The sequence below is a fragment of the Panthera tigris genome, chromosome C1 (assembly GCF_018350195.1).
Source record: "Panthera tigris isolate Pti1 chromosome C1, P.tigris_Pti1_mat1.1, whole genome shotgun sequence".
Taxonomy (NCBI): domain Eukaryota; kingdom Metazoa; phylum Chordata; class Mammalia; order Carnivora; family Felidae; genus Panthera; species Panthera tigris.
This window is the reverse complement of record NC_056667.1, coordinates 180,686,012-180,703,733: the sequence shown is the minus strand read 5'-3', so window position 1 is coordinate 180,703,733 and position 17,722 is coordinate 180,686,012. Positions and strand designations below refer to the sequence as shown.

Here is a 17,722-nt window from a genome sequence, read left to right as displayed (position 1 = left end):
GAGAATTAATAGCGATCGATCATGTAAATAATATGAAGGCAATAGTATTCAAGCACTTCAAATCTTTGAAAGACTGACCTCCTTAAAAATAAAGATGAAATGTTTCAAGGAAGAAAAGTGCCCCTCAGAGAAACAGTGTGCGGTCTCCAACCCTGCCCTTTAAACTTGCTCTCATTCTTGAAAATGCTCATTTTTCGTTACATCGCTACCACTTAGCTGGTCCTGAAGGAATGAAATACACTGGTTGGTGCCCAATGTTCATTAAATATTATTAGAGTGGAGAAAGAAAGCACACCAGCCTTCTGGAGCGTGTTGACACTCCCTTAAGCATAGCGGTTTTCGCTGATTCTAATTTGATCTTCATCATAAACCCTCTTCTATTTTTTAACTTACTAATTAGATTTACCCACCAAAAGAGAGTCTGGTACTCAGAACTGGCATTGCTCACCATAAACTAAAATGGGAGATGTTTTGTTTATTAAGATCTTTACTTTTCAAGTGGCACACATCCAGCTCAGAAAGCTTACACAACAGGACTGAAAGGACTTTGGGATTCAAGGAAGAGCGGTCGGAATTGGGGTCTCAGAGCATCATTGCTACTGCAGTATCTCTCTTCCTTTGCCTTTCCTCTCTGCTGGTCTCTGGCAGGCTTGTTCCGCCAAGTGGATGAAGGCTTGCAGTAGCTTCAGAATGGCATACTCAGAGTCCCCCAAACCTAAAGAAAATCACTTTTTTCTCTGTGTGTAGCATTTCCTGGGAAGAACTCTGATTGGCCCTGGCTGGGTCACACATCCCCCTCCTTGCTGCCGTTGGGATAGGGCAAGGTGAGGGACAGCTCACCAGAACCACAGAGCATACAGAAGGAGTGGAGATAGGAGTGGAAAGGATGTTGAGTAGACACAAACCACATATTCTTCTCTATCTGGCCAGGTTGGCCTCATTCACCTAATACTTTTGTAGTAAGAAGAATTGATTATTTTTAAATGGTGTCAAATGGGGGGAAATGTGGCAAACACTCTGTATATATGCTAGCTTGAAATGGTTTTGTTCAGAAAAATTCTGATCACGTTAATTATATCTTCTTTTCTTTCAGGCTCTTGAGCAGTACTTGGAAACATGTAACATGCAAATTGATGACATTGTCACTTTGGTCCGTGGCAAATTGTCCAAGCAGAATCGTGTTACTCTGGGAGCTCTTGTGGTGCTGGATGTCCATGCTAGAGATGTCCTCACATCACTTGTTAAAAAACAAGTTAGCGATGACAGTGACTTCGAGTGGTTAAGTCAACTTAGGTACTATTGGCAAGTAAGTGAAATCACTGAATGTTATTACACAGCAATTTCAGCTCGTAGCTTTTTAATTTGTGCTTGCTTGCTCATATGGGAAATAGTAGTAGAAGATTTTTTTGTTGGGGCGCCTGGGTGGCTCAGTCGGTTGAGCCTCTGCCTTCGACGCATGTCATGATCTCTCGGTTCGTAAGTTCGAGCCCTGCGTCGGGCTCTGTGTTGACAGCTCAGAGCCTGGAACCTGCTTCGGATTCTGTGTCTCCCTCTCTCTCTGCCCCTCCCCCGCTCATGCTCTGTGTCTCTCTCAAAAATAAAAAATAAACATTAAAAGAAAAAGATTTTTTGTTGATGGCTGACTCTACCCAAAGAAGCATTCTCCAGGCTGAAGGTTAAGGGAGGCGAAACTATATATCATCCAAACAAAAAACTATATCTATACCCAACTCTATACCCAAATTTATAGTTACATATAAATACAGTGTATATATATATACATATATGGATGCTCACAAATTGAGTAATTATAAAAATCATTCACTTTAAATAAGCCATTATGCTCACAGAATCTGTAAAATGTCCAAACTAGACAGTTTAAAATTGTAATTTCAGATTTTGACACATCTAAACAATGTAAAAACTCAGACTTTTATTTTGATTTCATCATTAAAGTTTGCTCTTGTTGGTCAGTAAAAGGCTCCAGAAACATCTGGAAGGAAGGCTCTTATCAGGATACCTAGGTGGGTGATCATGGCAGCACAGCTGAGAATGCAGGAGGAATAGGGACAGTTAGTACAGTGGACAAAGTTAAACCTGTTGAGAGTGGGAAGAAGGAGCTGAGGATGTCTGGAGATACAGACTCAAAAGTTCTTAGCAGATTCACTTTTGTGAAAGGCTTGTAGGTATGGAGTGGGAGGAGAAAAGATACAAGAATAAGAACCCGGGAAAACCATAGGAGAAGTAGTGGGTAGGAGCTCAGTGTGGAATCATTTCAAATGCCAGATCCTAGGGTGCCTGGGTGGCTCAGTTGGTTAAGCATCTGACTCTTGATTTTGGCTCAGGTCATGATCTCATGGTCGTGGGATTGAGCTCTGTGTGGGGCTCCCTGCTGAGGATAGAGCTGGCTTGAGATTCTCTCTCTCTCCTCATCTCTCTGCTCCTCCTACTTTCTCTCTCTTCAATCAATAAGTGAATGAATGAATGAATGAATGAATGAATGCCAGATCCTTCCCTTACCAGATTTAGGACTTGGACAAGTTACTTACTCTCTAGAAGCATCAGCTTTCTTACCCATAAAATGATGATAATGAGAATATTCAATAGTGAAGATGAATTGAACAATTGATTATAAATATAGGAGAATCAATTACCAGAGAAATTAAAAAAACAATCCTATTTATAGTTGCATCAAAAAAGAATAAAATATATAAAAATAAATTCAAACAATGAGGTAAAAGATTTGCATGCTGAAAACTCTAAGACATTGATGAAGGAAATTGAAGACACAAATGAATGGAAAGATACTTTGTGGATTGGAAAATTAATATTGTTAAAGTATTCCTAATACCCAAAGCAATCTACAGATTCAATGTAATCCCTATCAAAATTTCAATGGCATTTTTCACAGAAATACACAGTCTTAAAATTTGTATGCAGCCACAAAAGACACAAAGCAATCTTGAAAAAGAACAAAGCTGGAGGCATCCTGCTCCATGTTTTCAAACTATATTGCAAAGCTGTAGTAATCAGATCAGAATGGTATTGCCATAAAAACAGACATATGAATCAATGGAACAGAATAGAGAGCCCAGAAATACACCCAAACATCTATGACCAAATAATTTATGACAAAAAGCCAAGAATATGCAGTGGAGAAAGGACAGTCTATTCAATAATAGTGTTGGGAAGACTGAATGACCATATAGGAAATAATGAAGCTGGACCACTGTCTTATACCATACACAATAATTAACTCAAAATGGATTAAAGACGTGAATGTAAGACCTGAAATAAAAAATTCATAGAAGAAAACATAGATGGTAAGCCCTTTAAATCAGTCTTGGCAATGATTTTTTTTGGCGAGAAAAAGGCAGCAAAAGCAAAAATAACAAGTGGGGCTACATCAAACTGAAACGTGCTATACAGCAGAGGAAACCATCAACAAAATGTAAAAGCAGCTTACTTGGTGGGAGAAAATACTTGCAAATCATATCTGATAAGGGGTTAACATCTAAAATATGTAAAGGACTCCTACAATTAATTCAATAGCAAAAACACAAACTATATAATTTGAAAATGGTCAAAGGATATGAATAGACATTTTTCCAAAGATGTACATATACCTAACAGGTTCATGAGAAGATGGTCAACATCATTAATCATCAGTAAAATGCAAATCAAAACCACAATGAAATATCCTCTCACACCTAACAAAATGGCTATTAACAAAAAAGGCAAAAGAGGGACGTCTGGGTGGCTCAGTCAAGTGTGACTCTTGATTTCTGCTCAGGTTAGTATCTCAAGGTTCAGTTCCTGAGATTGACCCCCACTTTGGACAGTGCAGAACCTGCTTGGGAATCTCTCTCTGCACCTCCCCTACTCATATACACACACTCTCTCTAAATAAATAGACCTTAAAAAAAGACAAAAGATAACAGACAAAAGGTAACAATTGCTGGCAAGGGTGTGAAAAAAAAAGGAACTGTTGTATGCTGTTGGTGGGAATGTAGATTGGTGCAGACACTATGGAAAACAGTATAGAGGTTCCTCAAAAAATAAAAAATAGAATATGACATGATCCAACAATTTCACTTCTGGGTATTATCTGAAGAAAACAAAAACACTAGAAAAGATACATGCACCCCCGTGTTTATTGAAGCATTATTTACAATAACTAAGATATAGAAACAAACCTGAATGTCCATTGACATACCAATAAAGAAGACATGATATATATGTACAGGGGAATATTATTCAGCCAAAAAAAATGATACCTTGCCATTTGTAACAATATGGATTGACCTTGAGGACATTATGCTAAGTGAAATAGGTCAGACAAAGACGTACAATACCGTCTCACTTAAATGTGCAGTCTAAAACTAAACTCCTAGATTGGTGAGCAGATTAGTGGTTGCCAGAGGCTGGGGATGGGAAAGGGGGAGAAATGGGTGAAAGGAGTCAAAAAGTGCAAACTTCTAGTTATAAATAAGCCATGGGGTTGTAATACACAGTATTTTACTATAGTTAATAGTACTGTACTACATATTTAAAAATTACTAAATCTTAAAACTCTCCTTATAAGAAAATTGTACTTATGTATGATGATAGATCTTAACTGGACTTACTGTGATTATTTTACAGTAAACACAAATACTGAGTAATTATGTTTATACTTGAAACTAATATTGTATGTCAACTATACCTTAATTTTAAAAAGCCTTGGCAAGTAAAAAGAAAAGAATATATAGGAAAAATAAGGAACAAATATGTTTTTCATAGATATCTACGGAAAAAATGGAAGCCAGTGGCTTCCGTTACTTATCTAAGAAAATCAGATATTTAGTTCTTTGAATTTAATGATGTCTGAAAAGTGAATTTTACTTATTTATTTATTTATTTATACTTTATTTTTTTAATTTATCCAAGTTAGTTAGCATTTAGTGCAACAAAGATTTCAGGAGTAGATTCCTTAATGCCCCTTACCCATTTAGCTCACCCCCACCCCCACAACCTCTCCAGTAACCCTCTGTTTGTTCTCCATATTTAAGAGTCTCTTATGTTTTGTCCCCCACCCTGTTTTATATTATTTTTGCTTCCCTTCCATTCTGTTCATCTGTTTTGCATTTTAAATTCCTCATATGAGTGAAGTCATATGATATTCGTCTTTCTCTAATTTTGCTTAGCATAATACCCTCTAGTTCATCCATGTAGTTACAAATGGCAAGATTTCATTCTTTTTGGTTGCCGAGTAATACTCTATTGTGTATACATATACCACATCTTCTTTATCCATTCATCCTTTGATGGACGTTGGGGCTCTTTCCATACTTCGGCTACTGTTGACAGTGCTGCTGTGAACATTGGGGTGCATGTGCCCCTTCGAAACAGCATACCTGTATCCCTTGGATAAATACCGGTAGTGTAATTGCTGGGTTGTGGGGTAGTTCTATTCTTAATTTTTTGAGGAAACTCCATACTGTTTTCCAGAGTGGCTGCACCAGTTTGCATTCTTACCAGCAGTGCAAGAGAGATTCTTTCTCTGCACCCTTGTCAACATCTGTTGTTGCCTGAGTTGTTAATGTTAGCCATTCTGACAGGTGTGAGGTGGTATCTTATTCTGGTTTTGATTTGTATTTCCCTGATGATGAGTGATGTTGAGCAGTTTTTCATGTGTTGGTTGGCCATCTGGATGTCTTCTTTGAAGACGTGTCTGTTCATGTCTTTTGCCCATTTCTTCACTGGATTATTTGTTTTTTGGGTGTTGAGTTTGATAAGTTCTTTATAGATTTTGGACACTAACCCTTTATCTGATATGTCATCTGTAAATAAATATCTTCTCCCATTCCATCGGTTGCCTTTTAGTTTTGCTGATTATTTCCTTTGCTGTGCAGAGCTTTTTATTTTGATGAGGTCCCAATAGTTCATTTTTGCTTTTGTTTCCCTGGCCTCCGGAGATGCGTTGAATAAGAAGTTGCTGCGGCCAAGATCAAAGAGTTTTTTGCCTGCTTTCTCCTCGAGGGTTTGGATGGCTTCCTGTCTTATGTTTAGGTCTTTCATCCATTTTGGAGTTTTTTTGTGTGTGTATGGTGTAAGAAAGTGGTCCAGGATCATTTTTCTGCCTGCTGCTGCCCAGTTTTCCCAGCACCACTTGCTGAAGAGACTTGAAAAGTGAATTTTAGGGAGTTTGTTTATAACATGACAATTGTTTTAAAGAGTTGGAAATTTCATATTATTTTAAATTTTGTTATTTAAGTTATCTTCATTTTCTCTGATTTATCCTAGGAAAATCATTTAGAAACAAAGATGATCAATGCTGGCTTACGATATGGATATGAGTATCTGGGTAATTCCCCTAGACTGGTTATTACTCCGCTCACTGATCGATGTTACAGGTAAACTTGCTAACTTAAGGGTCTATTGGACATAAATTTCACTCACCCCTAGACCACTAAATCTTTAAAAGAATTATCTTTGACTCAGCAAATGTATTTTATGTTATCTTTTCCTAGACTCTTAATACTCCTCTCAACTTGATTTTCAGTTTCTCGTTTTCTGCTGGCTTTTTCCTCTCAGCTCTGGAGCTAAATATTGCCAGATTTTGCTGCTGTTTTTTTTACACTATTCGTTTCTTCTTTCCTTGAAACTTTCTCTTTGTTTTGGATCATTTAAGGCAAACTGTTGCTTCCCCAGAAACGCAGAATTTTGTAGATTTCTGTTTTCATGCAGTGTTTCGTACCATGACTCATGGTTTCCCAAATGTTCTCATTCACTTTCAGGCTTTAATAGCCTACATTCTGAAGATCCACAAATCTATACCTCCAGCCAAGGTCTCTCCTGTAAACTTGTGCTACATACATGCCTGGTTGGGTATCTCCATTAGATAGCTCATAGGTATTTATGTTTATACTTTTTCTATCAGGTTTCTGAATAATAAAAAGGCTTTAACAACTTTAATCCAAGTTCCCATCTCCTGTATTCCAAATTATTGTCAAAAATGAAAAGTGTTATTTTTTTTCAGATATTAACAGTTCATATAGGTATAATATCAAAGTTAGCATCTTCCATCCAATTAAAAAATCTTTTTAATGTTTGTTTATTTTTGAGAAAGAGAGACAGAGTGCAAGCAGGGGAGGTGCAGAGAGAGAGAAGGAGACACAGGATCTAAAGCAGGATCCAGGCTCTGAGCTGTCAGCACAGAGCCTGACCATGGGGCTCGAACTCATGAACCATGAGATCATGACCTGAGCCAAAGTTGGACGTTCAAGCAACTGAGCCACCCAGGTGCCCCTCTTTCATCCAACTTAAAACTCCCCTTCTCTCCCAGCTTGAGCTTGACTCAGACACAAAGCCTGCATTTGGAGAGGCAAATGTGTTCAGTCTTTTGTCAGTTTTATCCCTGTCCTTAGCATCTGTCCCTCAATAGCTCACCTGTGGCTCCTCCAATGTTGAAGGTTAATGGAGGAGGGGAGAAGGAAAGGGAGAGGTGGGTTTACATGTGACAAGTGTCTTGTGTGACAACTATCTCTTGGCTATTTAGTGCCCTCAGTGGGGATGCAAGCCTAGATACGCCAGATCTCCCATGGGATATTTATGTGGGTTTTCTGGAACTTCCCCCATCCCCTAGTTACCTGTGTAAAATGCCTTCTCTGGCTGGCTGCTGGTGACTTTTGCTTCAGCCTCTGTCTGAGGTCAACCACACACTGACATTCACCTTGGGATCTTTTCTGATTCTAAGTGGGTCTTCTGCACAGAGTCCCATTCAATGTGACTCAAATCTACCTCCCTTCCAGTGGGATCTGGATCTGGTCAGATGATAAACGTACATTTATTTTGCCAGTTATATGAGTACATCTCTCTCACTGTTACAGTTTTCCCTGATTCTGCCATCAGAAGCAGCTACAGGCATTCTCTTGGTGCTAAATATTTTAAGTTGTGATTGAATTCCCAGTTCCTGTATTTTACAAATTCCAGGGGTCAGTGTGTCAAGCTTTTTGAATAGTTCTCTAAAGCTCCTCAGGTAGCTTGGCAGAGGGGTAGGTGCTGCTCTTCTTCTCTACGGAGGAATGGGAAATAGACAACATAATGGCAGCTCTTTCCAAAGAAATCTTACTCTTGACCCGTCATTTACAAGCTTCCTAGCCAATCTCTACATGCCCTGGTGCTAGGCGACCAATTTTACTTTCTGTAAGATAAGATGGCATACATTGCTCTCAGCTTGGGTTTTTAATAAACATTCCAAGACAGAAAGAGCTCTATTTGTATATTTTTAGACTTTTTTATACTTTAAAGCTAATGTTTATATATGTTTATCAAAAATTTTATCATTGTCTTTACTCCCTATTGCTTCTTCCTTTGCCTTCTTTCTGGTTTAATTTTTCTTCTTACTAGGCGACATCTTTTAGTAATTATTTCAGCGAGGTTCTGCAAATAATAAGCTCTATCAATCTTTGTCTAAAAAAAATCTGGTCTTCACTCAATTATTAGATGACAGGTTAGTTAGGTATAGAACCATAAGTGAATCATAATTTCCCCTCAGCTCTCCAAAGTTATTATTCTCCTGGCATTCATTGCTACTACTTAGTAGTGTGTTACTGTAATTATGATTCCTTTGTAGGTAAATTCTTTCTATTGTAGTTTTTAAGATTTTGTTGATGTTCACTGTAATGTTACTAGATGTGGGTAAGTTTTCATTTATCCCACTTGAGACTTTTCACTTCATATCTTTCTTCAATTCTGGCAAATTCTCAGCCATTGCTTTTTAAATTTCGACTTCTCTGCAGTCTCTTCCTTCTTCTATGGTATCTCAACTTTTTTTTATATTCTATCTCAGAATCTTCCTGGGTGATTTCCTCACATACCTTCTAGTGCAGAATTCTGTTTTTTCCATGGTTACTCTATTAAATCTGTTAACTTTTTAAAAAGTTCAGTCATTAGAGGTGCCTGGGTGACTAAGTCCGTTAAGCGTCTGACTTGGACTTAGGTCATGATCTCACAGTTTGTGAGTTCGGGAACCATGCTGGCTGGGTTCTGTGCTGACAGCTCAGAGCCTGGAGCCTTGCTTCACATTCTGTGTCTGCCTCTCTCTCTGCTCCTCCCCTGTTCATGCTCGTGCTTTCTCTCTCTCCCTCTCTCTCTCTCTCTCTCTCAAATATAAACATTAAAAAAAAAGTTCAATGACTATATTTTTTATTGCTAGAGTTCAAGTTGTCTCTTTTATGAAATTGGCTTTTTTCCCCCTCACAATTTTCTTATGTCTATTGCTTTTTATTAAAATCTAATCGAATAAACCACCAGGATGCCAAAGAGTACCATGTACGCAGTAATCCTCCCACACCTTTGTCCATCTGCCACTGCAAGTCTGACTCTTAATTTAGATCCCTCTCTCTCTCTAGTTTTAATCGTGAGCTCCTTTTTTAGTAAGGGTCATTTCCCCATGCAGTCTTACATTTCCTCAGCTGTGGAGGTGTCCATGGGGAGCAGTTTCACATTTACCTCTGAAAAGGGCTCTAGGGTTTTCTTTGGTCCAGAACAAAATTTCAAGGTTAATTTCTTAGTTTGGGTTCACATGCCCATGAATAATGGATATTGGGACCATACCCCTATGAATGATGTAGGCTTTTGATTGGGTGCTACATGAAGTATAAGCTTCCTAACTCCTCTGTAGTTGATTCTTTGTCTTTTTTGAGTAGGCTGCTAAAATAACTTTACTTCCTCTTTAGAGAGAAGTCAGTTTTTCAAGGCTTCTAAGTTTATATAGGTAAATCTGTTTCAGCTCTTCACCTTGCTCAGTTCTAAGAGTTTTTCTATTCCGTGTGGTAGTAAATACACTTGTGTTTGTATGCAGATCCCAAAACAATATGCACCTCTTAGTTTAAGCACCTAATTACTGACAGCATTGCATTTCCTCTTCTTTGGTGATTTCCTTTCCGTTCTTTCAAAAATGGCTATGTATTTCCAAAGTTAGTATTTTTTTCTATGTAGCATTTCCAAATTCTTGTAATTAGGGGCATTGGATGGTTTACGGCCTCAGCTGAATTCTCCATATTGACCGGAGTCAGCATTGAATTTCAAAAGTGTGTTTGTTCTGACTTTGTCATATATAATCAGCTATTCACAAATTAAATATGATAACAGATAAAGTAATGCACAGAGATTTTCCGAGATTCATGGGAAGGAAGAAATTATTTAAGAGGAAGGAGAAAATTTGGCTGTCAGTTTAAACTTTTCCTCTGTTCATAATAGATATTTAAGAATAACATTATTCTACAAAGATTGCTTATTGCTTCTATTTCAGGACCTTGTTTGGAGCTCTTCACCTGCACCTTGGAGGAGCACCTGAAGGGCCAGCTGGCACAGGAAAGACCGAAACTACCAAAGATTTAGCAAAAGCAGTGGCCAAACAGTGTGTCGTTTTCAACTGCTCTGATGGGTTGGATTATCTAGCTTTAGGGAAATTCTTTAAGGTTTGAATTGACTCATTTCTTTACAAAACGATGACTTCTCAGAGAGGAAGTTCATTTATAATGAAAGTTAATTTAATGCAAGTATAGGACTTATTTGTATTTTAAGTAAAATTAAAACACTATTTTCATTCTCAAGAGGAGTAGGGTTATTTCAAAAGCTTACCTGAGAAGGAACTGTCCCTCAGCCCCCAGCCCCTGCTGTGATGGGTCAATATTACTAATAGGAATGAGTGGTGTCCCTTCAGTATACTGGGGCAGCTAAAAATGTGAGAACAAATACATCACGTAAAGACTGTGGGGAATCTCTTCTTTAACCTATAGCTCTTATTATTAACAAGTCATGATTTAGTAATTTACTTTCATAGATACACTCTAGTTAATCTTTTTTTGTGAAGTTAAAATCCACTTTTTATTCTTATTCTGAGTCAGATTCTCACTCCTAGGAGTCTGTAAGATTACAAAAGGGGGAAGTTAAAAATATAACATCCTTGTCTAAAAACCCATGACATCTGGGGCGCCTGGGTGGCTCAATCAGTTAAGCATCCGACTTTGGATCAGGTCATGATCTCAAGGTTTGTGAGTTTGAGCCCCACGTCCAGCTCTGTTGACAGCTCAGAGCCTGGAGCCTGCTTCAGATTCTGTGTCTCTGTCTCTCTGCCCCTCCCCTGCTCATTCTCTCTCTCTCTCTCTCTCTCAAAAATAAATAAACATTAAAAAAAATTAAACCTATGAATATCTGGTCTTTTTAGCATTTTATTGCTACAGCCTATTATTCCTTAAAATGTTAGTTGGTACAGTTGACCACAGAATTATCCATTTGGGATTATGGGCTCTGTTTATGTGTATGTTTCTGTAAAGATTCTGTAATTCTTACTTTTAAATATTCTGTAATTATTTTCCAAATTTTTTTCGGAAAAGTTAACATTAAAAATGCACATACACAAATTCACAAAAAAAGAATATACAAATCCTACCCTATACAATAAACTGTTCTGGCTGAAATACAACCTAGTCATTTTATAACAGATATGGAATATAAAAAGTGTCTGCCTTTGTGATGCTGAAACAATTAGAAGAAGATTTTAAAAGTCAAAATTATAATAAGTCTCAAAAAAACATTCGAATGACCCCTTATCACATTAATCATACTCTGTAATGACACACAATCTTACTGTAATGATTATTTATGAAAGAGATAGTAAATCTTAAAGAGTCTGTGTGTAGTGTAGTTTGAACAGCTATTATATTCCTAAATGTTTAAAGGAAAGTCTGGTATGTACTACTCAATTTTTGAATGTATATAATGATATTCTTCATTCTTTGCTATAGATTCATATACTTTTGATATTAAAGTTGCTTATTGATAAGTATGTGTTGGTTACATACTTTGTGTTAGGAACATGCTGAATAATGGGGGTACAGAATGAGACAGACATGGGTCTTACTATTAAGAACCTCACAATCCTTATAATTGATTGAATATGTAACTTCAAAAGCATTTTTTGTTCTCTGTGATTTCTAATTCTTTTATGATATGCAGAGATCAAAGTCATAGCCTTCTCTAATGAAAATGTACTAATCTTCGAAATTCATGGAGTTCACGTTTAATCCAGTGTGATTCAGTAGTGGAACTGTGTATAAATCCAAGGTCAGGCACTATTAGCTGTGTGGCCTTTTATTAATTACTTAATATCTTGTATGATATAGTCTTAGTTTCTTTACATAAAAGACATGCATCATGCCTGGCATCTACCAGGTACTTAATGAAACACATATACATACACATACAATCTACAGGAAATGCATTCAATAAATGTCAAATTGATTTTTTTTAAGTAAATTTGAATTTGGACTGAGCTACTCAAGCTTGGTTTTCCAGTTTCCTTTAATGACCAAAGGACACATATTTGTGAGGTAGTTTTGAGTTAGAAGTGCAAACTAGGGCCTGAGACTGTTAGTTGACTGTTAAGGTCCTTAGACCACAAAGTAGTCTCATTAGCAAAGAAGTCCTCTTATTTAGAGAATTATTGCAATCTAGAAAATGAGAAAATAAAATCTAGAAAATAAAAAATTGCATGTAGAAAAAGCAAGCAAAATCAACTTGTATAAAAAAAAAAGTAAGAAAGGCTTTGAGATTTCAGGTATACATCTAAATGCCAAAAGATATACAGAAAATAAAAAGCAATAGACCAATTGGACAATTTTCCAACTGATCAAACTCCTTATTCATGGAGAATAATGAATTTCTAATAAAAAATAATATGCTGTCTTTAAAGATAAAGGTGAATAAGGAATTTCCTTGCTAGGGTATTAAATCCTTGAAAACATCAGGTGAAAATGCAACATTTCAATGCAACATTCAATCAGATATAATTGAAAAATTTCATTACTCTTTTCTCCCAGGGACTGTTATCTTGTGGCGCCTGGGCTTGCTTTGATGAGTTTAACAGAATTGATTTGGAAGTACTGTCTGTGGTTGCTCAACAAATTCTTACTATCCAAAGAGGTAATGGACTAGTTTGTCTCTGCATTATGTGAAAACAGAAATATGAGAGGCAGTGCATGGCACAAATCGTATTTATATGTGGAATTGCTAATGCATTTCATTCTTGATGACCCACAGGTATTAATGCAGGTACTGATATACTGGTGTTTGAAGGAACCGAGTTAAAACTTGACCCCACGTGTGCTGTCTTTATAACAATGAACCCTGGATATGCAGGGCGATCAGAACTGCCAGATAATCTGAAGGTACAGAAGGGGCAATTATATCATCTATTTCCTTTCTGTAGTTTATAAAGTTAACATGTAAAAAAGAAAGAACATGTCATCTTTGAATTTTATGCAAAACATTTGCTTTTGGATGTTATAGAACACTCTTTTAGAAAATAATTTGTAAAGCTTTGAGTGCCCTTAGAAAATAAATATGCAAACCCAGTGCAGTTTCCAAATTTGTGTTTAAAAAATAATGATAATTGGGGCTCCTGGCTGTGGCTCAGTCAGTAGAGCATTCAACTCTTGATCTCAGGGTTGTGAGTTCAAGCCCCACGTTGGGCATGGAGCCTACTAAAAAAAATAATGATAATTACAGAAAATTAGAAAATATAGGAAATGCTGAAAAAGATACCCATCCTATTCTTTACTATATTGTATCCCACAATTTTAAATGCCTTTTAAAATGCTCATTTTAAATGGTGGAATCAGGCAATTGTGTATGCTCAGTTTTTTTTCCAGGTTAACATTATAGCATGAGCATTTTCCTGTCTGTATAAACGTAATTCAAAACAGCAAATAAATTTACTGCATTGTGCCTTACTGTTATTTAGGTTGCTTTTAGTTTTCCTTTGTTATAAATAATAATGCAATGGCAATTTTTACTTAAGGCTTTTCTCTATTTTAAAATATTTCCTTAAGTATGGCCATAGGACCAAGTGCTGTGTTGCTGAATTGCCTTCCAACAGAGGCTGAAATAATTCACAGCTCACATCAACTCTCAGTTCTCATTTATACCCAACACTATTTTTTTTTTCTTGGTAAAATGAGCAAAACACTTTGCTAATTCAATCTAGAATCTTCACTTAAAAAACAAAAAGTTGATTGTGAGAGAAATATGGCATTTCCCCATATCTTAGGCATTTTATATCCTTTTCTGATAAACTGCATCTGTGGCTAGTGCATAAAGAACAATGTTGGAGGATAATGCAATGGTAATTGTGGATCTAAAACCGAGTCCCCTGGAGCTTGCTTCACTATTTACTATTCACTATTCACATATTTAGATGGACTTCTTAGACTAGGTGAGGAATTTTTCTCTTCCACCAAAAAGACTTGATTCAACCAATTGCTACCCAGTATTTGGTATTTGTATTCCATGCACTTTTATATGTTAGATGTTTTAGTACTTTGCCTTAGTGAAGGATGGTATGATTAAAAAATAAAAACTGGTAAATCTTCTTTTATCTAAGAAGCATTTTGCAACTTTTCATTGTGGTTTACATTTGGAAAGCTCTTTTTGTAGCAGTGCTTTTATTTGCTGTTTTTCTTAAGTAGGATCAACGTGATTACACAGTATTTGTAAAGGCAGAAATGTGTGAATAGCTCATCATAAAAAGCTGGGACGGTTATTAGCTGAGTGTGTCAATGCCCTTGTAACCTGTAATGCAGGTTGTCTCATGGTTTCATGTACTGTGCGTGTTGAAATGGTGTCAAAATTATCCACCTGTGGTTCTGTGGGTGATGTATTATTTTCCTTCTACTTTAGACCAAAAGTTGCTCTTAAATTCTGGTAGCTTTGTTGTTCTTCCCACTGTGCAGTCTCCTTAGTTAGAAGTGTTTGCAAGTATACATGGAAACACCTAACAATTTTGAAGAAAATGCCTTAGTCTGAAAAGAAAGAAATCTGTCTTCCTTGAAACAAAAACAAAAGGCTTACTGAGGCCCAGAGGCCTGGAGAATGTCTTCAAAGTCATCCTTGAAGCTTCCCTCTTCTTCACCCAGTGGTTCAGCTGGTCCCCAATAATGGGAATCCTATTTTACAAAAGCCTTATAGTTCTTGCTGCACCCGCTTAGTCTCATCACCACACCTTGTTTCTGTCCCTCTTCAGTCTCCTCTTGTGTGTCTTAGTGCAGCAACCCACTTGTCACCAATCTCTTCCTCACTAAAATTCACTCTAACGAATTCCCCGTTAAAAGTCTACCAGTGTCATCAGAAGAAATCTGATCCTATAACTTCCAGAGTTAAGCTACTGGGCTTTTTGTTTTTGTTTTGCCTGCAGAAAGACAGTTCAAAGTTCTTGGCCTGATCTACAAGAACCTTGGAATTAGGACCCAGCTTCCCCTGTGCTGCCATCTCCCTACGCCCATGTGCATCATGCAGAAAGAGTCCCCTTTTGACATCCTGTACCCCTAGATAAGATCTGCATAGTAGGTCGATTCCTTAAGCACATTTCTACGTTAGAGAAGCTATAGTTAATATTAAAACTATTCTAATCCACTCAACATGACATTTCAGAATAGTCGAATGCTAGAAGCCATGGTAAAACAGGCATATTCCAGATCTTCTAATATCACAAAGCCAATAACCTGATACATAGCTTTCCAGAAAGATAATGGTCGTGTTGACTATATGTATCAGAATTCATTCAAGCCTGGGTATGAAACTTGGAACTATACTCTTACATTCAAGAAAGTATGTCATTGGGTAAGCCAGAATCTAACTTAAAAATTTTTAAGAGCACTAAATTGCCTTTAAACTTATTGCTGTTACTAACAAATTATTTCTGACACATTTCAGATCAAACCATATCATATCAGTATTTCTCACACACTGTTTGAGAACCATTGAATTAGAATATCCACCCCCATAACAGTTTAGTCCTAAAAATATTTTGAGCAGGATGCTTTCCTCTGTGATATATAAAAAGCAAAGTTAAGTCTTTGGTGAAGGATTCCTATTGGATGGAACATCATGATAACCCCTCAAAACTTCTTTACCACACTCTGTTTTTTGTTCTCTTGGCTACTGATCTGTCTGTTGCATAGTGTTCCATGGCCATATTGCTAGTAGGGCTGAAAGAATGTGAATAGGAATTTGTGAAATACCTGAGGTTGTCAGAGGGAAGCCTACAACACACAGACCTGAATGTTCACCTTAAACTACTAGCAGTTTATACTATTGTGGAAAGACCACACCACCCTAACCTAGCCATGGACCCACTGACTGATTTGTTCATTGATTCATTGATTCATTCATTCTTTTACTTGAGAAAAAAAAAAGCGGTTGAGAAACTACCCTTTTAAAGAGGTACTCTCTATGGCACGTGGGTGTCTTAGTCGGTTAAGTGTCCGATTTCGGCTCAGGTCATGATCTCACAGTTTGTGGGTTCAAGCCCTGCATCGGGCTCTGTGCTGATGGCTCAGAGCCTGGAGCCTACTTCAGATTCTGTGTCTCCCTCTCTATGTCCCTCCCCCACTCATGCCCTGTCTCTCTCTCAAAAAGAAATAAACATTAAAAAAATTTGAAGAGGTACTATGTATATAGTAATTCTCTTGCATTCTTTGTTTCTCAAATATGCAGTGCTTTAGAGCACTTGTTTAAGCTTCTGTGTTCCAAGTTATTTGCTCAAGCTATGTATTTTTAACATTTTATTCTTTCTTTAATGGTAACCTTACTGATAAAATAGGTGTACTAAGGTCTCTAGCTAGTAATTAACACATTGGAAGGATCTTGTTTGATGCAAATCTTTTATTCTCAACCTGGAACAGTCTATAGGATCACTTAAGCGAGATGTCTAATTTTCTATCTGCCTGTGTTTCAGGTAATTCAATGAATGTCCGGAAGATACTTACCAACTATCTGAATAAAAATTGCCATTTTTCTAGGGGCACCTGGCTGGCTCAATCAGTACAGCATGCAACTCTCAGTCTCAGGGTTGTGAGTTCAAGACCCACACTGGGCATGGAGCCTACTTAAAAAAAATTGCCACTTTTCTAGAATATTATTTTTTTTTTCTCTTTAGTACACAAAGGTTCCTGTCTAAATGTACGAGGTATTGAAGTAGGACTTGACACGTAATAACATTCTAAAGTTAAATTTTCTTTTATTTTTTAATTTCTTTTTAATCTTTATTTTTGAGGGAGACAGAGAGACAGAGCATGAGCAGGGTAGGGGCAGAGAGGGAGGGAGACTCAGAATCCAAAGCAGGCAGGCTCTGAGCTGTCTGCCCAGAGCCCGATGCAGGGCTCAAACCCACGAGCTATGAGATCATGACCTAAGCCAAGGTCAGATGCTTAACTGACTGAGCCACCCAGGTGCCTGTGAAGTTAAATTTTCTTATTTATTCTTTTAAAATCTGTTGAGCTTTCTCTTTAGTTAGCATCATGTAACATTTATCTATCCCACAACAGTTAAAATATCATGAGAAAAAAATATCTTGGAGCACCTAGGTGGCTCAGTTGGTTAAGAGTACGATTCTTGCTGTTAGCTCAGGTCATGATCTCACAGTTGTGAGATCAAGCCCCACATCAGCGTGGAGGCTGCTTGGGATTCTCTCTCTCTCTCTCTCTCTCTCTCTCTCTCTCTCTTTCTTTATCTCTTTATCTCTCAAAAATCAATCAATAAAAATATCTTTACAATTTGGAAAACTGATTTATTTCTATTATTAATTATCTGTGACTTCCAGTTTTCATTTCTTTATGCTTGATGAAAGACTGACATGCTTACTATAGACACAAAAAAGTTAAAAATATCTCAAAAT

At 37.1% G+C, this 17,722-nt stretch overlaps 1 protein-coding gene across 3 annotated transcripts in view; it reads left to right on the top strand.

Moving 5' to 3' along the window:
- Positions 1-17,722, top strand: part of DNAH7 (dynein axonemal heavy chain 7) — a 264,436-nt gene that overhangs the window by 91,626 nt on the left and 155,088 nt on the right. For all 3 annotated transcript variants that reach the window (XM_042994954.1, XM_042994955.1, XM_042994953.1), the window contains 5 exons: positions 1,094-1,306; positions 6,286-6,395; positions 10,298-10,466; positions 12,870-12,972; positions 13,090-13,217. In XM_042994954.1, the coding sequence (XP_042850888.1) occupies positions 1,094-1,306; positions 6,286-6,395; positions 10,298-10,466; positions 12,870-12,972; positions 13,090-13,217 (723 nt within the window). The remainder of the gene's footprint in view (positions 1-1,093; positions 1,307-6,285; positions 6,396-10,297; positions 10,467-12,869; positions 12,973-13,089; positions 13,218-17,722) is intronic.